The sequence below is a fragment of the Rhipicephalus microplus genome, chromosome 7 (genome assembly GCF_043290135.1).
Source record: "Rhipicephalus microplus isolate Deutch F79 chromosome 7, USDA_Rmic, whole genome shotgun sequence".
NCBI lineage: Eukaryota > Metazoa > Arthropoda > Arachnida > Ixodida > Ixodidae > Rhipicephalus > Rhipicephalus microplus.
Window position 1 is genome coordinate 88633401 of NC_134706.1, and position 23434 is coordinate 88656834.

At 44.7% G+C, this 23434-nt stretch overlaps 1 protein-coding gene across 1 annotated transcript in view; it reads right to left on the minus strand.

The window, feature by feature from the left end:
* Window positions 1-23434, minus strand: part of Ttc26 (tetratricopeptide repeat domain 26) — a 64535-nt gene that overhangs the window by 36925 nt on the left and 4176 nt on the right. Inside the window, exons 3-11 of the mRNA XM_075869443.1 lie at window positions 17006-17223; window positions 15469-15522; window positions 13167-13236; window positions 11448-11549; window positions 10066-10140; window positions 8573-8675; window positions 5329-5438; window positions 3877-3940; window positions 172-260 (exon numbers count right to left, since the gene is read on the minus strand). Coding sequence (XP_075725558.1) covers window positions 172-260; window positions 3877-3940; window positions 5329-5438; window positions 8573-8675; window positions 10066-10140; window positions 11448-11549; window positions 13167-13236; window positions 15469-15522; window positions 17006-17223 — 885 coding nt within the window. The remainder of the gene's footprint in view (window positions 1-171; window positions 261-3876; window positions 3941-5328; window positions 5439-8572; window positions 8676-10065; window positions 10141-11447; window positions 11550-13166; window positions 13237-15468; window positions 15523-17005; window positions 17224-23434) is intronic.

The window sequence follows — 23434 nt, forward strand, 5'->3', positions numbered from 1 at the left end:
CCACAACCACCCTGTCACACCACTCTGTGTTCTGAGCTGTGCACTGTGCTTACCTCTGAACTTCCAGCTATTCATTGCTTACAAGCATTGAAACTCATGAACAGACACGTTTGTGGTGGTCTACAAAAACAAGGAATTCGTAATGTACACGTGTAGCTACGCCGATCTCACCTTGATAGAGTTCAGGTAGAGCAGGACGTCGTCGAACTGCTTGAGCAGAAAGAAACAGGACGCCATGCACTGGCGACCCGGTATAGTGTCTGCACACATCGAAAAAAAAAATGACTGTCACTAACAGTTGGTTCTTTTTTCTTTGCAAGCACCATCCTTAAATTTGCGCATACATCCTTGAAAGAAATGTTTCTATGCTCACATGTTAGTGTGTGAGAAATCCTGCTACTATTGATATCTTGCACAGACGCAATGAAATTTCAGTTGCAGTAATGTGGTGTCTTCACTGTTCTTTATTGATTTTACAGCGAAAGCTGTTATGAGATTCCTTTTCAGGTCACGCGCAGCTATTGTCTGCTGCCGCCACCGCCACCAGTGTGCGCAACCACATCGCGCAAAACTAGAAAAGAAAAACCTTACACCAATGACACAGTGGGGCTTTAACACGGGTCCACTGAGTGACAGCCCAATATTTCACTACTTAGTTGCGCTGGTGCTTGTAACTTATTGTCAAACCTGCCCTAGGCAGGCATGACGTAGCACCAATGGCACAGTGGGGCTCGAACCCGGGTCCGCTGGGTGCCAGCCCAGTATTCTGCCACTGAGCTACACCGGTGCTTTTTTTTTCTTTAATGAATGACATTATTGCAGTAAAGTACACGGAACATACTTCATCAGAAGTCAGGCAAACACACACAAGTGTCAAGAACGGGACACCACTCCGGAACGGGGTCTAAAGTCTCGACAACACTGCGCACTTGAGCAGCTGCTTCTCGGAAGACAGATCTCGTCGACCGTGGTGGCGCGGCGTGTCTATCGATCATGCGACTTTTCCATGGTGAATAAAGTCCTAACAACATAAACAGGTCGTAAGGAGTACTATCAGTCAGACTCTTTTTGAACGGAAGGAACCTAATACCATGGGCTGTGATTGGGAGTTCTTTTCTTAACGTTCTTTTTAGAATGTCCGAAAAATAAAAAGCGTCACGACAATGAATAAAACAATGCTCTATCGTCTCAAGTTGGTTCCAGAGTCTACAATTCACTGTCCAGGGTACGTATATTGATTTTTCATTCAGCCACGTTTTCACTGGCAGCGTGGAAGTGTGCAGTTTAAAGAAAAATGTTTTCGATAAACTACACCGGTGCTTGTGAGTTGTTGTCAAACTTGCCTTACGCAGGCTTGATGTCAGGAAAGCAATCGCGTTAATGCGACTTACAAAGCGTTTTACAACAGCGAAAGAACAACCAGTCGTCGCACAATGCGAATAGCGCAACGAGTGGGCCGTCCAATGCTCCAAACCCTCACAAAAGCTTCTTATTGTTCTCCTGTTAACTGTGGCGCCTACCCACTTCAGCCACAATTCCTCATCATCGTCAGCCACTGCATGAACAATTGGCACGAAATTCCTTGCAAGTGTTTAGCGGATACCACGCTTCTCAGAAGAATGACGAACAATATAGCATAGCAAATGTTGGCCTACTACCCAAAAGTTTAATATTAATGCCCTAGTGTGTACCAAGCAAGTGTGCTTGCATGTAGTTACTCAATGAGCGTTTTGAAAATGCTCTGAAACGCCGCTCTTAATAGCTTTCGCTGTGACTGCGCTGCACCTTCCGCGCAGGCCTGGTGTTTCTTGTGCAAATTTTTTATCTCTATTTATTAATTCTATACTATCAAACCCGTGCTTGGGGTCATTACAGGGAGGGTGTCACATGATACACACCATTCGCACAATAAAAAGAGGAAAGAAACATCTTATAGTACAGGGGAATAACATGAATATCCGGCATCAGAAAATAAGGAACAAACTATACGGTCATTATGCAGACAAAAAAGGACAAACAAGTGCCGGGAATCAGCTTGAATTAATTAGTTGACATGCGTATGTCTACTAACTTGCCGGGCACGCATCATGGCTCGGGTTAATTAAGGTTCACTGTTCCAACAGCATTGCACCGGTTTCGCTGAAACGTGTAGCGACATGAAACCGCTTCTTGAAACAAACCGACTTAATTCTATAGTGCGGACGGTAAAACCGTTGGCCAAATCGCAGACACAAGTCGTGCTTCTGAGCGTTTTGTAGAAAGAAAGGTTGTCCGATCGCCGCGTGCTAGGGCGCTTAGATGCAAACATGTGAGCATCGGAGATGTTTAAGCTTGCAGTATAGCACCATGTAGTGAACTGCCAAAACTGGAAGAGTATGGTTATGTGCCAGAAAAAGTGCGTGCGCGTGACAAGCGACTCTTAGCACAGAACAACCACACACAGTATAAGTGTAACCATAGCCCCCTATATTTTTCTTGCTTGCCAGATAAGCGCGAAACGCCCGTCATCTTTGATGGCGCCACCTACGTAAGATTAAGGGTCTTTGTGCTTGGCCTTTGAGATCAGCAACTTTGGTGTTTGCTAATTTCAGAGGCTATGCCTTGTATTGAGCGGGTTGCCTGCTGAATGAGCGCGAAACGCCCGTCGTCTATGGCAGCGTCACTTACGTAGGGTTAAGTCCAATTAATTCTAATTAAGTTTACGCTTTTTTTAAAACTTTCTACGTTATTTTTGTTGCATGTAAGCTCCAAAAACGTAAAATCTGATTTGAAGACAACCCTACTTAAGTGGCGCCATCACCGCAGTTCCGATGACGGCCGCTTCTCAAGTGACCGCTAACAATCCGTCAGGCAAGAGAAATCTAGGAGGCTGTGGTGTAACATAGCAAGGAGCTGGGAAAGGAAAATGTGTTAGTAGAAGTATTGTGAAGATGTGCAGGTGAGGATAGCGTAGCCTTCTATAGTAAAGCTTAGGTATAACGTATCCTTTGTTGTGCTAGGACCTCGCAACCACTTTCCATGATAACCCTACTGTTTGCGAAACGTCAATTGTAGTTGCAGTGCTGGTTATCCAATCTGATGAACATTACATATCTACTCTTCTGATAGAGCCATCACGTGGGGTTGATGTCAATCGTCGTTAGGCGACATCCACTCACGTTGATCTACGTAGCAGTGTCCAGGGTTTACCACCCTTGCGAGCACCAGCGCTTCATATCCGCTTACCACTTCTTTGTTGCCAATGCCCATGTTGCTGTTGGCATCGTTGCACAAATGCAAACAACTGGTTATGCAGAACATACGCGACTGTTTATGTTTGTGCATGCATTCGTATACGCATCTGTAGCACCACTTCGTGACGTTTTCTCAGTAAAAAGGTACAACTCTGTCACTTTCCATTCGCATGCTGCGCGTAACATTGATTCCCAAGGTATACGTTGCATCTGCTGAATTTTCTGCTTGGAAAAATTGTAGCTCGAACCAGTTGGTCATCCACGAATTTAGCTTGTATTAGCGCCGTACATATAAAAAGAAGAGACAACACAGGTCTAAATAAAGTTAGGCATTTGTCTATCATTCTGAGGTAGGACTCGGCATTTGTTTATTTTATTGAACAAAAAGTGTCATTGAATATTTTCGCAAATTAAAGCAATGTCATCAGCCCGAAAGGTGACAACTAAAACGAAAGAACATTAACTAAATGATTAAATCACGTTGAACAACAACGCTTAATCTAATTCACTTTCAGCAAAAAAGACTTTGTGAAGCCGCAAATACTTCAAACCACGCTGAGACAGAAATAAGAATGCATATTCTGTATATTCTCGGACGTCGTCTTCGCGTTTCCAAGTCTAATAGAGATAAGGGGAAACGTACCGCATTCGCTGGCCGACCCACCGACAAGCTGGAAGAACTGCTGCGCTATCTTCAAGTGTTCCCGCTGCGGAAACATATGACATAAGAATAAATTTGTCATTAGGTGCCCATTGTTTACGCGTACAGTTGACAAAATTTACTCTCACTCCAAAAAACAATGTTTACTCTAGTCGGTGACAAGTGAAGAACAAAAAGTTGAGTGTAATATTATTCATTTGTGTTATACACGTTTAGCTAAAGCTGCCATTTGCTATGACGTTAAAGTTTGGATGAACCAATAAAAAAACCCAACTCTTATCCACACGTACACAGCATCATCCTCGCAAGTCGGCATTCGACGCACTTGAAGTTTGTGATTGCGCTGCGTTTGCCGTGCACCGCAGCTCGGAATGCTTTGCAGCGCTTTACTGAGTTCCTTCGTTTCCGCAGCGTGAAATTAACAACACGGCCGAAGCATGAAATATAAAGACAGTGCAGCTTCGTGGGAGGAGCCTATATTCTTCGGCTATCGCCGACTATAGACGTGTGCTACCTTCTTTTCTGAAATGTTACACCACTCGAGGTACACAAGAGATGCATGTGAGAAACAGCAAATAATACCGCAAAGTTTGTATCGCACGTCTGCTAGAAAAGTTTGCTTAGTTTGTACATGAGTTCCAGACAACCGCCTGGAGCGGATGACATCTGTTCTAAGCAGGTTGCGCCGAAGGCAATAGCAATTCCATGCTATGAGAAACCAGCCAATGGTTGGTGCGATGTTTGTCTCCTGTCACCTTTTTTGTCAACCGTACTCTGGTGTCTTTATGTTCATCAGGACTATACCTCCTGTCGCTTTTCTTCTATTGTTTTCTTACTCCCTTCGTTATAGCACTAAGGAAGGCTTGAAATGCTGTAGACGATAGCGCCGGTTTTATTGTTTTGACAATTAGGCTTACCACTGCAGCATCCCTCACTCTGCCTTGTTTCTGTGCGAGTGCTTTGCGCATTATACAATAAATTCAATGAAACGCTCTTTCTTTTTTCGAAATAGGAACTATAATTATATGACTCTATTATGCGATTGTATTGTAGATATTTATATTGTTAAACAAGGAACAAGTGGGAAGGCTTTAGATGTGCTAAAGCACTCTGACTTATGACGGTCAACGCCAAAAAAGTGGGAGACCCGAAAAACAAGGTACACTAGACTAGCGCTCTCTATCAACTGAAAGCTTCAAGAGACAAGCGTTGTCCAGCCAGCCGTCATGCGCTGACCGCCATGAGTATGTTCCCACTAGCCCTATTTGCTACATTACTTTCGTTAAACACACTGACATTTCATCCTATATAACCATTCCGGAAACGTATCGTTCTGTTCGTGCGGTGTGGATAACACCTGCGGCATATAGTTGGCTGTCTTAGTACTAAAATCATTTAATATGCAATGCACCTATGTCCAGTGCACATACTGACCGATCCTTGAGCCTGCCCGATGGCTGCGTTGACGACTCCCTTGAGTATGTATTCGTGCGGCACGGTGGGCTCCAGGTCCTTGATCAGGTTGTGCGCCTCCTTGATGTTGTCTGGGGGAAGTGGAACGAACAAGCGAAGGGTGTTTAACTCACGCTTAACACATCCGGGGTGCTATAGTTCTACAAGAACTTGAAATCAAAGTACCACAAGCCATGCGCACTCCAGATCACTTGCATGATTCCGTGTTGTTCAAGTAAGTGAAAATAAACGCAAGAAACACAGTTGCTAAGGAAGACCGCGACACGCGCGTTGTTCTTCGATATAACTCCGATCAATCATTCAATCAGTCATTGAAATAACTTTTGTTTTCAACAAAAAACAAACATTTATGGTGAATAAAAGGTTGACGGGAAAAAAGCTGTCCGACAACTTGACAAAGCCCCAGCCACACATCGGAAGTGGAATGACAGGGTACGGCAGTTGACCTCAAAATCAAGAATAATAAAAATGAGAAGCCAAACACAGAAACAGAATGACAGGGTCAATTGCGTACAAACCGTTGCTCAACAGTTGCACATTGAACTTGTAGTGCACTCAGAACGGGTGCGTATGCACTCACTTTTATTTTTGCTATTTTTACAGACTCGCATATACTAAGCTCACAATATTATCCGACCGGGGCCACACGATAACACTCCACCCAATGACTGGCTTATTCTGATCATTGCAGCACGATTATCGATTGCATTCAGTGCATCTTGCGAACAAGACCCGATTGCACAGCTCCTGAAGCACTCTAAAAAAATAACAAAAGACCTGTTACCCTTTCAGGTAAGTTCTGACTTTCCACTATAACTCTATAAAAAACACGTTCCTCCATTGGAGAGTCATGCCTTCCGTGATGATTTCAAGAGCGTAAATAGTTATTCAAAAGGGAGTTAATATGTATTTTTGAAAGGATATATTCATGTTACAAGCCACAACTCTCAACCAAGAAGTAACGGGGCTTTTTTCTGTAGAGTGAACTCAATTGTTCGACAATGCTCACAAACACCTAAAAGGCAGTCGGACGTGCATATATACATACAATTAAGCGTCTAGAACGACAATTAGGGTATAGCAATTTTATTATGGAAATGGCTGATGAGGCCTCTATGACAATTACTCTATGATACTCACACTCCATTCTAGAAACATATCTCTTTATCTTGGGGTGCGGAGCACTGATTCAGCACAGTAATAAAACAACATTGTAGTTAGAGAACAACGCTAGTGTATCTTCATCCTTGATAGTTTTGTCAATTGCATTTAGCGTTTGTCCTTAAACGCTAGCAATGATACGCACAAAATTTATTTGACACATTGGTAACATTACAGTGGGCAGATTTTGCAGCCTATTTACGCATTCATTAAGGCTTAGTATCAACGCGTGGTTATAGTCGAATGCGTGTTGCTTATACTTTCTGAATCCAGGGCACACAGATAAACACACGTGTATTGTCCTCCTTTCTAAAGCATGGAATTCTGAACATTTTAGCCCAGTAGCAACAAATTGAGGATCTCGATAGTGTGAATGTTTGGTGGAATTCCCGCAACCATTTAGCAAATTTGTCTGAAGTAAACGCTTTTACCAACATTCCACCAGACCAGCTATCTTTTTTTTTTCGAACAAAATTTGCCTGTTCCCTTAATCTGGATTAATACGTTTTTATGAAGAATTGTCGGTGATGAATGCTGAAAAATTTTCGCTGTCAGCGTCGGTCACATTTATTCCCAGGATTTGGGAAAACATTTGCACGTGACCTCATCTCTCAGGAGCAGCAGCAGTTACAGAAAAATACTCCCTGATCTATATAGTGTCGACAGAGCGTAATATTTTTATCTAATTGCATTATCACATTACCAAGCATTTAATTTCAAATCAAATCAAATTAAATTTTATTTCAACATTTGCACAATGTTGATCATCATAAACAAAAAGCCAGCAAGGCTTGACGAGGCTCATGGTTCTAATTTTCCAGGCAGAAACAAACAACAAATGAGAGCAACAATTCAACACTCAAACAAAATTTATAAATTATAAGCTAGTGACACAACTCATAATACACATTATACAAACATACAAACATTACTAGTCATTATGCATACTGAAAAACTCAAAAGTAGGTAAAGTAAAATTCAAACGAGTGACAATGCCAAAGTTGATGAACAGAATACATGGAAAAAGCGGAAACAGATTTTTTATACAAAATATATATATACCGCATTCTGGGCACTCCCACATAGGTATTTCCCAAAAGAGTCAAACAGTGGCCTTTGTAAGTACATAGAGCCGCGGTATAAGTTATTAAACATTTTTTTAATTGTTAACGGTTACCAAACGCACCATATGTTCACGAGTAGGCGGTTATAACGCCGGAGCCGCTAAATTTGTTCAGTAATATGTTAATATTATTATAAGCGGTTTTACATCCTAGGAAGGAAAGAAGCAACAAAAGGTAAAATGGAGAAAGCTTAAACAGAAAGACATCTGGTTGGCTACCCTAAACTGGGGGATTAGAGAAGGGGAAAAGAAAGATGAGAAAGAGAGAAGAGACGGAAAATGAAAAAAGGAAAAACTGGCAGTAATTTCACTGCAGCGTGTAGAACTCCACCTCATGTTCGAGACGTTCACACAAACCCGTCTTTCTTAAAAGGGCCCTGCGATACTTTTTGAACAGCCCTATTTAGCACCGGAACACGCGTAGCGATGATTACTGAGACGAATGCAACAAGAATGATGGAAATTGGTGCACGGGCAGTTAAGTTATGAGTCCTCAAAGTTCAAAACTCGAGCAGACGAGGGCTTTCACTGCGTTGTGGGCTGTCGAGGAATGTGGACGCTGCTGTAATAGCACCTACCTAGAAAGAGGCCGATCATAGAGTCGCCGCTATGCGTTGGCAAGCACTTGTCTCGCTGAGGCAAATCGAGGACAGTGGCACACCAGTGTGTTCGATATTTTCATCGATGCCGCAAACATCCTAAAATTATATGGTTACAAGAAACGCCATAGTGGAGAGCTCCAAAAATTTGGACCACCTGGTGCTGTTTAACGTGCACTGCCACCGCACAGCACACGGGCTTCTACGATTTCACTCTCATTGAAATGCGACCGCCACGGCCTGGGTCGAACCGGCGACCTTCGGTTAGGCAGCCAAGCATGCTAACCACCAATCCGCCGAAGTGGACGATACCGCTGCTCACCCTGTTTGAGGTAGTAGATGACGAGGTTGAGGCGTGCCTCGGGAATGGCACCCACCAAGCCTGGTAGCACCTGCAGGGCACCTTCGCCACCGCGGAACACCACCTGAGAGGACCAGCACCGCGTTAAGCCACCATTCAAAATCAAACAGAAACTGTTTTACGGATCGGTCTGAGTGGTGCCATATTGGATTGTTCGGATTTGTGTTTTCGTGTCTTTTACAACTAAACGAGCAGTTTTACAAAAACCGCATATGCATGAAAACGCTTGGGTTGGTTAGTTCACGTTATGACACAAAATGACAAGAAAAACATCGACTTCGCAGCCGAAGATGGCCGCGCCCATCGTGTCTCACAGAAAATAGTCTATAGCTTCAGTCGAATAGCTCATGCTGCGCCTCCGTCGCTTTCATGTGGTAGCTCTAGCGCCACTTTGCCAAGTATAATAAGCTCGAGTGGAGGATCGTAGTTCTGTTCACTTCTCAAACACCCTACTCAATTTTTTTTCTTTTATTGCGATAGCAATTATATGGACACTATCGGCTGAATATCGCCGCCGCCCTCGATGTCAAGCACTTTATATGTATACGTATTTATATATAAGAAAACGCAAGAAAGAAAAATATTCCTTAAAAACACTTCGGCGCGCGGAATCGAACGTGGAGCCTTCGAGTCGTGAAGGCGAGCTGTTAACCACTGAGCTACGGAAAAACACGTCGTTCAGTGCTGAAACGGCAAGCTATATACACCTATCGCTTACCGCAGGTGATGGGCATCTCGGAGGGGATCGAACTATCGTGTTTTCAGCATTGACAGCAAGATGGCGCAATGAGCGCGCGGCGGCGCTCGCCTTTATCTCCCATGCGTACTTTGCCTCACGGAAGGGGGTGGTAAAGAAAGTGGGTGGTCGTAAAGCCCCTGAACGCACACTAGCGCGCCCTTATCTCGCGGTTGAAGGCATCTTTTACCGGGCGCACAAAGGTCACTGCAATCATGCACAATTTCCGTGTGCAAAAAGAGCGCGCTTTTCAGACAGAGCGAAGTAACAATTGCGACGCTTATTCGCGTTCATCTGTACCTGTGAGTACGTTTCGTGCGTTAGTTGTGCGTGAGAAACGCGGGGCACGTTTCGATCTGCTTGTCACTGTGCGCGTGGCCTTCTAATTTGCTGCTATCGCGTTCATTGATTTACCTTTGCGGCAAAGCTGTGACTTTTTTGTTTACGGTGAATTTGACACCGTAAGTCATTCCTGCGTTTTTGTAGGCCACCAGCATTTTTTCTGCGCTCTTCCAATCAAGTGGTACCAGGCATTCATGCTGTGCTTTTCCTTTAGCCTCTCCTTGTACCGGTGTAGCTTCCTCGCACCACGTCTCCCCGCACACTCAGCAAAACATGCGTTCGTCCTGAAACTCTTGACAAACTGCAAATGCAAAGTTTGACATTTCGCATCTCCTCGCGTATGGTATATAGCTCTGCATACATGACTTTCCCTCACCAGGTTATGCTTGATGAGGTCTTGGGCGTACGTGAAGGTTGGCGACGCCCGTTCTCGCAGGCTTTTCAGCTCCGCCTGCACGAACGGGAGACACATCCTCGCCTTAATAAAGACGCTTCAGGGTATGAACAATGCCCTAATCAACATTCTGTCACCTTGACCTATTACAAAAAAATATACACAGCTGCAACGTATGCTTAATTACAGTAGTAAAATAAACGTTCAAGTACAGAGGATTGATAAAAAATTGCTAAATCGGCACTTCTAATTATGCAGCGCGGAAACAGCTGACACAGGCAGAACACCTAAGCTGTGACGGTTCGTTTGATGTGCTCATGTGATGAAGCTCCGCGTTCGTTCTGCCTGTGCTCTCTCTTTGTTCTGTGGTTATATAACCGTCCTTTTAGATGCGAAGCAGCTCTTTGACTTACGTACGTGCGTCCATACGAACGCACCGCAACGCGTTCTGTTGGAGTGGTGCCAAGCAGGTGCGTGTTGATGTCACGCTCCTATCACGCTTCCCTCACAGGTACACGCTGGCGTCACTCTCTCCCTCACCCGCAGCACGCTCGCCGCAGCGCCTATAGCTGCCGTCCCCTCAACCCGCTCGCAACACGCTTATCACTCGCTTCACCCTCCCCACCACCCGTAGCGTTCAACCACAAGGCAAGCGGCAACACTCTTTCTGCTTGTTTATTTGCGAATAAATTTACACGAAATCTCACCCACCTCTCGTGTCCTTGGATTTCAAACAAACGTTTACTCGATTAAACGCTACACCGAGTTTCGTTTCAAACCGTTCTTCCAACACGAGCGTCGATGCCCGTTTCAACCGGGTGAACGCCGTGCACGCTGCTGCTGCTTCGCGTACCATCAGGGTTCTCCTCGGGGAGATGGCCCATAATTTTTAGTTAGTTAGTTAGCTAGTTAGTTAGTTAGTTAGTTAGCTAGTCAGTTAGTAATTGGTTAGTTAGTTAGTTAGCATTTAGTTAGTTAGTTAGTTAGTTAGTTAGTTAGTTAGTTAGTTAGTTAGTTAGTTAGTTAGTTAGTTAGTTAGTTAGTTAGTTAGTTAGTTAGTTAGTTAGTTAGTTAGTTAGTTAGTTAGTTAGTTAGTTAGTTAGTTAGTTCTACCGAACTTGTCTGAAATGTTTTCTTTTAATTGCACCTTGACTTGTTTTCACACTGCGTATTGAATGATGAGTAATACGTATTATTCGTCACTATAGTGAACGTGCATTATAGTATGCCCGCCTAGCGTTCACCGTATCACATTTCACTTCAACGCATTGCACTGAAAGGTGGACTGAGAAACGGTTGCGTCTACAAGAACGAGGAGATGAAGGAAAGAGTGAACTGCTTACGTGATCCTTTCGGACTCTCACCTCAGCGGCTTTCCCGTTGTAGAGCCGGAAGTGGTTACACGCCTTCAGATTGATTGCCGTCGCACTGTCGGGAAAGTTCTGCAGGTACACCGCTAGCACTTCCTGGAGGGCACATTACGAGATAGGAATGGTAATATGTGGGGTTCGGGCTGTCTGCCCAAGCAAGCTTACGATTCGAAATTCGCCATGGAAAGAACGTGTTCTTTTTAAATAGACACTGAAAAGAAACAATGCCTTCGTTTGGATTGATAAACGATACCATGAGAACTTTAATGTCATAAGTTTTACTATCATAAGTTTATTATTATCGGGGAAAAGAAAGGTTGAAGTTTTGTTTTTGTTTTTAACTCGCGCCGAAATCTCCGCGCTAGACGAAAGAAATTTCAAAATGTATTTTGGGCACTTTCGTGGCATTGGCTCGGCGAAATTTTCTGGAACTTCGTATGCTCCGTATGCGGTCTGTGGCACCCACAGATGATAATGTACTTTATTTTGATCTTTTAAAAATACGTGATATCCACCAGACGCATTCAAAATCTTTGACGTCACACTACTTAGAGCGGGAAATCTCAAGGTGACGTATCCATCTGCATTGTCTTTTTCGCGTGTTTTCTCGCGTACAAAGCATTGGTAATAGGCAAGGAGGATTAAAAAAATCGCTGTCGCAACGCCTTGCCAGCAGAAGTGAAGCCATCCTTTTTCACTGCCAAGATGGCGGAAACATGCTCTTTTTTGATAGTGGCCACTTAGAAATCAAGTGGCTTAGATATGTTAGTGTTAATTCTACGTTAGTTCTATATTAAAAAACAGTTGTTCCCGACGAGGTAACACACAAAAACGAGTATGGGTGACTGAATTTCCCAAGTACTTTGCCTCCAGTCGGAGGTTCGCTAAGGAAAACTAGTAACACTAAGACGCATTTGGAGCACTATGTGGCCCGAAAAAGTTGACACATTACACTCGTTGGGCGTGCGAGGGAAACGCTCTGTTCTCTCTCTTTCTTCATCGCTGAACGGTGATATTTTATCATGCTCCTAGTAAGATGGCCGCCGCAGCAGCCATCTTGCCAGAGGCAAGGCTTCATTCTAGGCTATCATTTCCACTCCAGCATTTCTTTAAATCCTTCTTGGTAATGGGGGTGTTTTCGGGAGGGTGAACTTGTACTTTACTAATGCACGAAAAATCGTTTCGCTTTTCAGTTGAGTCACTAGTCTAGAATCCAACCAACCAACCAACCATGACACTCGCACAACAGCTCTCTCCTTGATGCGGTTTATAAAAGAAACACGTGCACTGGGCTGACCACACTTCTGCCTACCCCAGTGCGTCAGCTGTCCCTTTTGAGGAGCCCAGATCAGCCTCGCGCATTGCTAGTGCGCACAATGTGTCCCCTGTCTCACTCTGCGCTGAGCCATTGCGATGGCCGTGGCTCCCACAAATCTTACAAAGAAGTTTCACTGCACAAGCACGAATGCATGCAGGTCACGACATCATTTTATAGAGACCTGCAACTAATCTCGTGTACCTGGCTTGGCTGTTATGTCTTAGGGGCCTTGCCCATAAGAATGTAACGTACTAGCGTAATCGAACGTGGTCCCGTTCACACTATTAACAAATAATTCAAAATTCCCCTCCCATTTTGTGAGGCTCATGCCGAAGCTGCTTTCTTGCTTGCTTTTGAGCATTCAACTTTTGTTGTTCGAAAGCTCCCTTACCAACCTGCGAGACGTCGTAGTAATCGAGCTTGTAGTAGCACAGGGCAACGTACACGTTCAGCGCCAGGAAGTCCCTGCGAGAAGGCGCCGAGGAAACACAATAGTCGCGAATTTCGTTTCAAACCTCTACTCACTAATTAATTAGCTTGATTTAATATAATTGCTCGAGTTTAACGTCCCAAAACCACCATATTGTCACGGAGCGGTTCCATTTCCCAAGTTTTTGTTATCGTCCCCGACGAAAGAGACCGAGAGAAGACGGCGTTTATAACACCGGACGGCCTTTTCGAGTTTAAGGTGATGCCCTTCGGTCTTTACCCAGCACCTCCACCAGATGTCACGGAGCCGTGACGTGGCCGAAGACAGAAGACTTCGTGCTGGGATTTAACTGTTTATTTGGGCGAACCTGTGCCCGGTAAAGGGAAAGTCCAATTACAGCAGCAGTCTCGCACAGATAGCAGTCTCGGACTGATAGCGGCGAACGCAGCGTCGGCCTTCGATCAACTACTGACAAGCGGCGAAGCGCGTCGGCATTTATACTCTTGCCGTCGAATGTTCTAGCGTTATCGCTGGCGGTGGCGTAGCTTCCAGAACAATCTGTACCGTTCGCACAGTGGGCGTGATCTTATCGAAATGATCTACTACAGTCCGGAACCTTCTAGAAAACTGCAGGCGGGGTTTGCGCTGAGAATCGTGTGGTGTTTTGGGACGATAACAAAAACTTGGGAAATGGAACGTGGCAATATGAACATGAGAGACGCCGTAGTGGAAGGCTTCGGAAATTTCGACCACCTGGGGTTCTTTAACCTTCACCCAAATATGAGCGTACGGGCTTACAGCATTTTCACCTGCATCGAAAATGCGGTCGCCACGGCCGGAATTCGATTCCCCGACATGCGGCTCAGCATACGAATGCCTTAGCCTCTGGATCACCGCGGCGGGTAACCAAGCTAATTTAGCATCGACAACGTGGTCGACCGTTCAGTGTTTTGTCAGGTGGTGTTATTATTTGAGCTCATCATTCTCTATGAGGAGCTCAAATGAGTTATTTTCCAGCTGGCTGACAGACGCGGACGGACGCCGCAAAATGGAGGGGCGACACTCACTACTCTACGATACAAAATTAAGGCGGCGCAGCGGGCGGAGTGCGCTTGCGGGGTGGCGGTTTTGTAGCATGACGCAGGTGGAGCAGGACCATGCAGACAGCAGGAGCGGGACCATGCAGAAATGAATAATGCGTCCGAAGACCATGAATCAAGAGAATAACGGAACAATCCTGAGTTGCTCAAGCCGGAGAAACGAGCGCAGCGAAACATGCAGCCGAAACGCGAATGCAGCATGCTCTGATCATCCGTCCTTGTGTGAATATTGTGACCCCACAATTTTCCACCTTTATTAGATAGATGAGGCAGACGGAAAACCGGCAACTGAACAAGGCGTCAGATAGGTCGAGCGTCCACTTTAATAGCTGTGCCCTGAAGACTATAGCTTTACATTAGGGTGTGGTATGCATGTGTGTGTCTGGTGAGCGGGACTTAACGCTAATGCGCGTGTCATCAGTGCAGGAGCCGCAACGCCGCACTTAATTCATTTTACAGTGCCGACTGGCCCGAGAGTGACGATGCGTTATGGTGGATTTGTCGTTCTTGCAGCGAATGCGTGCAGGTGTTCTAAAAATAAAACGGCGCATACGAGCTCTGGCCAAGCTACGCCAGCGCGCTCAAAGAACTCGTTATTCATTTTCATACGAAAGTGAACTCGAGCATAGTGCCGTCATTTGGCTATAACAATAAAGAACCACTGCTCTGGTGGAGCTCGCTAGTATTCACTTTTGTTTGGCTTGGCCACAGCTCGTAAGCTCCGTTTTACTTTTGGAGCGCCTGTACACTGAGCTGATCCTAATATTCCACGCATACTTACATAAGCTACAGCACTATACGGCGCGATCGCTGCTCGAGCATTCACATATTACCACAAACACCGCTTATCCAAACAAGGAATAACAATTCTAGCTCCTTTAAAAACCTCTAACATTATATATGCTAGGTCATATATGGCAAGGACCAGTTGACTGTTCGTTCCACTTCGATACACTGAGCCGCAAGACACGACAGGGCCTGAGAGTTTACGTTTGTGTCTTCTCTCTTGTTGCCAGTTGCGTCACGGTGCTTGTAATGAATCATAGATGGACGTCATGTTTAACCTATAATTGATGTCCCTTAGCAATTAACATAATTTTTGGGCTCCTATGCTTCTGGATCACTGCCCGAAGGAGAACTTACCACTGTAATCTTATGCCAACTAACCTGTTTTCGAGGAGAATTCGCTTGTAGATGTCTATCGCCTCCTGGTAGTGCGCTCTGAAAATAGAAATGCACAAAATCAAACGTCGCTCTCCGCACCACAGCGTTTCGTAAAATGAGGTGCACCACCGATAAAGTAAGTCCGAGCAGTTCTTAAATCTACAAGGAGATTCTCGGTGAATTGTATCCTGTGTGCTCATATGTGCGTAATTTGTATAGCATCTGTTAATGTTGACTAGGCTATCGTGATAGCTGTTCTGAAGGCATTCTTGTCTCATTAATTAATTGTCATCAAGGCGTACGTTAATTATGACAAACTTAATATCTCGAATTTTTTTTTATTTCACTCTGATCTTTTTGCCTCAGATCAACGTACGTTCCTGGGCTATAAATGTTACCTGTATTTTGTTTATCGAGCTTTCAAGTAGCCTTGACTTGCCGGCGAGGCAGACTGACAAGTGTTTGTTTCTCGGTTATGTAGAAATAAATACGTTATTTTTCAATGCATTACTTCTCCACCAGCCAAACTACATACACAAATGAAGCTTAGCTATAAAGAGTACATTCATATCGATTTCACAGACGTCATACGAGTCATACGACACGGCTGCCAATACCATGCAAAGATATTCTTGAGATTAGGCTTCACGGCATTGCATACTGCCCTTCAAAAAGCGGCTTCACGGCTTCACACATTAAATTACCGTGAAACCAGCTTTTCTGTCCTGTTATAGGCGGGAAAGCGTCATATAATCTTTCACCTGAGATTTTTGTAAACGTTGAACGATTAGATTGTAAACAAAAACCTATAATGTCAAATATATAATATCCGACCGAACATTATGCCGAAGCCTCAGTATGTGTAGACCTCAATGCCGTTACCATACCTCGGTTGTTCGGGCGCCAAGGCGTTGAAAGAAAAAGACATCCCCGAAAAGTGAGTTTGTCCACCAGTCGTACGACAGAGAGTGATTGTCTTTGCAGAATCACCCCTTTCCGGAAGCACAGATTGGCTATCTCATTTAATGCCTGAAAGGCGTAGCCTAAAAAGCACTGGGTGCCAATAATTATCGCCTAATAGGAATGGTAAGCAAATATATGTCCTTATCTCACCTACCTATCACAGAAAAGGCAATTTTGTCTCGTAAAATATGTGATTTAAAATGGTAAAGGGTGTTCGAACCGTCTTCCAAAAAAGTTTCTTGGCCACTTCCTGGTTCGGTGTGCCATTGAATTTCTACAATAGGCAGATTTAGAATGGGGTACGGAAAGAAAATGTTCGTTGCATGCGTAATCTACTTTCGTGATTTAGTGGGGATACCCAAGAAGATAGCCTACAAAACACGCGCAGAGGTGAGGAACCCAAGCCAGGCCAAAGCTTTGCGTACTCTATTCTGAAACTCTTCAATACCATAGTGTGGTGACAGAGTTGAAACGAAAGGTAGCCGGGCAAAAGGAAAGTCATCCACTATCTATACTTAACGTATGAATATTGACTTGAGTAACTACCAAAGAATTGATTCACCAGTATCTAGTTTACCTGAGGTAGTGAATAGATGCCAGCGATAGCTGGTCCTCGAGTATGTCCTGCAGGCTCTGGTGCAGCGCCATGAGGCGCTTCTCGTCTCCGGCCTTGTGGGCCAGGTGGAAGAGCAGCCTGCTCTGCAGCTGGTTCTTGGGGCCCTTCAGCACAGACGCCTCGGCCTCGCGGTACAGACCCAGGTGGAATTGACAGCACGCCAGGTAGCTCCAGACGTCCTGCGAAGTCAAAATGGTTGATTGGGCGAGTTGGTGATACATGACTAATTATGAAATGGAAGCGCACAACGTAGAAGCAGACGGAAAGACAGGGACAAGCGCTAACTACCAACTGAAAGTTTATTCGGAAAAAATATGAAATATATACTAAAAGATGATACAGTGTCAAGGCACATACGATAAGACCAAAGCATAGACCAAAAATGGCAACACCGATAGAATATCTTAGTGCGTCAGCCCTACCTTACCATCGCTTACTGTGCTTTACATTGATTAGTTAACTTCTACGGCATCTGCTAATGTTTAAAAACGCTAGCTCCTTATCGGACAAAGCGATTGATGGTTTGCTGACGCAAGCCCCGTGTTCCGCTATGTGTGCTGCTTCAATTATAAGCCTTGTGCGCTCATCTTTGTGCTTTTGGAGAACTACTGTCTTATCAAATTGTACTTCACAGCCACATCTAGTGACATGCTGGGCAAGATAACCATCATTGCCGCTACGAACATTGCACGCATGCTCACGCAACCTATCGTTGAGGCATCTTCCAGTTTGCCCAATATAACAGGCACCGCACGAAAGTATGATCATGTAAACTACGTCACTAATGCAGTTGACAAAACGGTTCCTGTGCTTTGTTTTACACCGCTGTTCCCTGTGTCTAGCGCCACATGTCAGTCTAGCCAGCTGAGAAAGCTTGTGTGGTGCAGAGGAAACTACACGCACTCCCATGCGCTGCCCCACCTTTTTCAAGCACTATTTGGTGGGTTCAGCCCTTCGACCGGTCACGGAATCAGGGTTTGCAAAATCCTGCGTTCTGAGTGGAATCGGCAGGCTCGACTATACCGGGAGTCGCTCAAGCTACAAGTTCTTCAAGAACATCGTTCGCACAAGAGGAAAAGAAGGCTTGAAGAATTCGCAGCAAGGATTGAAGACAGCTCTGCTTCCTTATGGGTTCAAGAGCTTCGGAAGCTGCGTTCTGAAGTCAGAAGAAAACAACAGAGTGAAAGAACAGTACATTTGGTTGGTAAAGTGGTGCTTCCCGACTTTGTGCAGAGGACGTTAGGCCTAGGCCCAAAATTCGCCTTTGTGAAGAAGCGAGACCCCCCGGACCTGTTAGCCATTGTTAGAAGTGTATCTAGTCAGGTTCCTCAAGAAGACTCTGGCCGGTGCATCTCGGAAGGACTGGACATACTTCAACGCGGTAAGCCCGTCAGCAGTCACCTGCCTTTAAGCCGGACAATCAACTTTCTAATTGACAATGATCTTTGTGCGGTGCCTTCAGACAAGGAGGGAGGTTTCGCAGTGCTTACAAAAAGGCAGTATTTTGAAAAAGCGCAGTCCGCCATTAGTACCGTGTTCGATACGTTCACCGGCATCGATTTGCGAAAAGTGAAGGCAAGAGCAAAGGACCTGTGCCGAGAACTCAATTTAGAAGGCTTAGTGAAAAAGTTCGATAGGTGCGATAAACTTTCGTTGAACTTATTCTTTTCAGCTAAGACACATAAGCCTGATGTACCTTTTAGAGTTATAGTATCTGAGTGTGGTTCCTGGCAAAAGAATGTAGGCGTGTTTTTGCAAGATAAGATGAAGCTTTTCACCATTAATGACCCATTTTTAATTAAGAAGTCGGATGAAGTTATCGAATTTTTCCGACAAGAGTTTAACACAGGTCTCATGGCATTCTCAATAGATGTTAAAGATCTTTACTATTCTTTACCTCATGATGCGTTGCTCACTTGTATTGAAGAATGCATTGACCAATTCGGTGGAGTGTCATTTCAGAACAGCACAGGAATGAGTGCGCGTGGTTTTTTAGACTTATTGGGCATGTATCTCAACTCCACATATGTAGAGTGGAATGACAACGTGTATCTTCAGAAACAGGGCGTGTCGATTGGGTCGTGTCTGGCCCCAATTTTGAGTGATTTGTTGTTGGCGAAAATGGACAGGGCCGTTAATCAAGAATTAGTGAGCACTGCAGCGAAGAAAGTGTTTCGATTTGTTGATGATTTTTTAGTCATAATGAAGTGTGATCCTCGAGGTTTTGTGTCTCATGCCAATAATGTGTTGTCTCTCTTTAAGAAATACCTTGGTCCACTTGTATTGACCCATGAAATGCCGGAAAACTCGTCAATCAGGTTTTTGGATCTCAGGCTTACGTTTAGGGCTGAACATACCTGCTGGGAATTCCAGCCACGCGCGGGGAAACCGCTTCTGCCGTACACGTCGGCTCATAGCAAACTTGTAAAAAGAGGCATAGTGAGTACGTGTTTCACTAATGCACTTGACCGGTCCTGTATGCATTCAATGGAGGCCAGCTTCCACAATCAGGTGGCTAGGCTTAAGTCAGCAGGGTATCCTGAGGCGGTCTTGGTGTCCGTGGCCGAAAGTATCCGTAGAAAACGGAGAGCTAAGGATGGCCAGGGACATGGTGCAGTAGGACGTGACAACAGGACCCACGAAAAAGAAAGAGAAAGAGTAGCTGTTGTCCCTTACATGCATCAGGTTACCCACCGCCTGAAAAAGGTGGGGCAGCGCATGGGAGTGCGTGTAGTTTCCTCTGCACCACACAAGCTTTCTCAGCTGGCTAGACTGACATGTGGCGCTAGACACAGGGAACAGCGGTGTAAAACAAAGCACAGGAACCGTTTTGTCAACTGCATTAGTGACGTAGTTTACATGATCATACTTTCGTGCGGTGCCTGTTATATTGGGCAAACTGGAAGATGCCTCAACGATAGGTTGCGTGAGCATGCGTGCAATGTTCGTAGCGGCAATGATGGTTATCTTGCCCAGCATGTCACTAGATGTGGCTGTGAAGTACAATTTGATAAGACAGTAGTTCTCCAAAAGCACAAAGATGAGCGCACAAGGCTTATAATTGAAGCAGCACACATAGCGGAACACGGGGCTTGCGTCAGCAAACCATCAATCGCTTTGTCCGATAAGGAGCTAGCGTTTTTAAACATTAGCAGATGCCGTAGAAGTTAACTAATCAATGTAAAGCACAGTAAGCGATGGTAAGGTAGGGCTGACGCACTAAGATATTCTATCGGTGTTGCCATTTTTGGTCTATGCTTTGGTCTTATCGTATGTGCCTTGACACTGTATCATCTTTTAGTATATATTTCATATTTTTTCCGAATAAACTTTCAGTTGGTAGTTAGCGCTTGTCCCTGTCTTTCCGTCTGCTTCTACGTTGTGCGCTTCCATTTCATAATTAGTCCTGCGAAGGTCGTCGGCACGTCGTCCAAAAATAATCAGTTAGAACCTAAGGGAAAGATATACGCAATACTCACGACCGTCGCCACCCTTTATGCAAAAAAATATATTTGAATGCACCATTCAAATAACTTTGCTCATTTCCATAACGTCAAGCAGTTCTGCGAGTCTTTAGGTCATGTTTGTCATAGATAAACGCGTTTTCGTTGTTGGATGGAAATATTTGTTGAAAGACACTAGTTATGAGAGCAGGGGGAGGGGCTCCTTAGTCAACGTCTTTATTGGCCTTAACCACCCGTGTAACCTGTTTGATCAGCGCTAACAAGTCGGTCTGGTCAGAGATGGACAGTCATGCACCCCACTGTTTCAAAATGGGTGTCAGAGTGACTTCTGTGTCGGGAATGCTTTGAGCAACCCAAGGTGGTGTGGCATAACACAGAACGGACCTTAATAACATGAAAATTTGACCGTACTGACGAATTTCGTCTGATATCTCGGCATATCATAACTCAGCCGAAATAATTAATCGCGAGCGATAAACATCCTTTTTGGTGTGTGTGTGTGTATATATGTTTTTACGTTTACAGAGAGAAAGCATGTGCTTCCAATGAAAACCATCTCACATGCACACCTACAGAGCAGTGGTGTGGGAGGCGCGCTTCGTGGTATAATAGAAGTGGTTTTTTGTTGTTGATTTTTTTTTTGCAGTGGTGCAAGCGACGACGTAACTCAGTGTTGACACTGAGTTGCTCTGACACACTGGCACCAATCTGCACACCTGTGTCTATATTCTTTATTGTAAGGTGAGGAAAAACAAATCGTCGGCCCGCACATCAACATATAGCAGGCAAACCCCCCCCCCCCCCCCCCGCTATGCCTACAGCAATCCAGAGTAATTCAGAAAAGCTGTGCTTGGAATCGCGTCATTCGATGCGTCATACACAATTGCAAATACAAATAATATACCGCGGCTTGACGAAAAGGCACCTGCTTGATTTTAATGATGTCATAAACTGTGCGCGGGAGCAACTACTGAGAAAGCCCAAAAATATTTCGTAAAACAGTGGTTCTATCGCCATAATTGGTCAATGTGCATTTCTAATTATTGTGCTCGGCGGGTATGTTGCGACTGGCCATTTGCATACTTACGCCATCCGCATATGCGTCTGAAACGTCCACGATGCCTTTTAGGTTGGTTGAGGCCTTGTACGCTTCAGCCAGTGTTGTCTACCCTGGCTTGAAGAAAAGCTTTGAAATTAATCGAGGTTCTTTCACTATAGCGCCTATTCTTCAGCAGTAAGAACCGGTATTCAACTTCGTTTTAGCACAACGCTAATGTGGAAAGCTAAAGAAGAAATGGTACCAGTGCCATGTTACACTATTTTACGACACCTATATGTTTTCCCAGGATGTTGCTTTACAATGCTTTGATAGTATAATGAGAACATTACCAGGGGTTTCACGTGCAAATAACGCGATATGATTATTAGAGATGCTCTAGTGGAAAGCTAGACATTTCTACCATCTGGTGTTTTTTAATGGCAACTGACGTCACACAGCCTACAGACACCTTCCATTTAGCCTCCGCCTAAATGCGACCACCGCGACGGGGATCGAACCGGCTACCTTCGGGTTAGCAGCCGAGAATCATAACAACTTTGGCAGTGAGGCGAACGTTACCATTACTTGATCGAGTCGCTGATACAGCCCCCGCGTTATCTCTGTGAATTAAACCACAATTCAATGTCTCCGTAGCCGTATTTTTAATGAACGCGAGTCTTTCGTTAAATGACGTGTTCAGCATACGAAAAAAAAATATTTCACTCATTTTGACGGTTGAAACCGACCTATTACGATTAAGCATAGACTGAGAGGGAACGGGAGAAACATTTCATTGAAAATTCTTCATATTGTGTATCATGATAAATGAAGTCATGACAAAAAAAAATGGCCCGCATATGCATGTTACACCGCAAATGTCGCCGAAAGACGATACTCTTGCGTCTGGAGAGAGTGAACACATCGTTTATTTGATGTTCTGCGTAAGAAAATCGGTGAATGGTATTCTGGAGGCGCTGTGTTAGAGTGCCTCGAGCGTGCAGCAGAGGCGAACGGGCGCATCAAGTCACGTCACACGTGAGACATGAGCGCTATCTGGCAGTTATCCCGGAAAATCCCCCTGGAATTTATCCCGTCTCTGAGGTGATAAATTGTAGAACGCAAGGCGACGGGTAGGTGCCACCCCCGTGTCGTCTTAGTAAAGCGTTCGAAACACTTGCAGTTTCGTGCAAGCGTTGCATGGCCAGCGCAGCGTTATAAAGGCTACGTTGCTTAAAATTACTTATGTATCCTTTTCAAGTAAAAAGTACACATATATAATATTGACGTGTTGTTATACTGCCTCAGATAGGCGCAATAATTGCTTTTTAATTGACAATCGCACAAGTATGAACGCTGAACCTTGAGCAATATTGGTGGGCGCTGCGGATGAGGTCGGCCGTTTGGAGCATCGTTTGGCCACTTTGGTGCCGTTGAAAGTGCCGTCAAGGGTGGACAAACAGACAAGTGTACAGACAGACAGATCAAAATTTTTGCCTCGAAGGTTCCCAAGAAAGACTATCGTCTTTAAAAATGTATCACGTTTTACTGTGTTTGTGTTTCTCAAGGCGCGGTGTACCATCAAATGTCGCCTTGAAACCAATCTTCAAACTTCCTGTTAAAGATGTTGAAGAACTCGGAATCCAACTGGCTTTAACTGGTACTAAGTGGGACCAATTGGTCAAAGTTACAAACTGGTCCCACTTGAGATACAACTGCAGAACAGCTGGTTCCAGTTACAAGCCAACTGGATGCCAACTGCAACAATGCCTAGTTGAACTCGAAGCATTCGTTCCTCTTTAAAACATATAACTAAATCATCTGGAATCAGGTGGTTGCAGTTAGAACCTATAACCAGCCCAACTAAAAGCAAGTGGTTCCAGTCGAGTT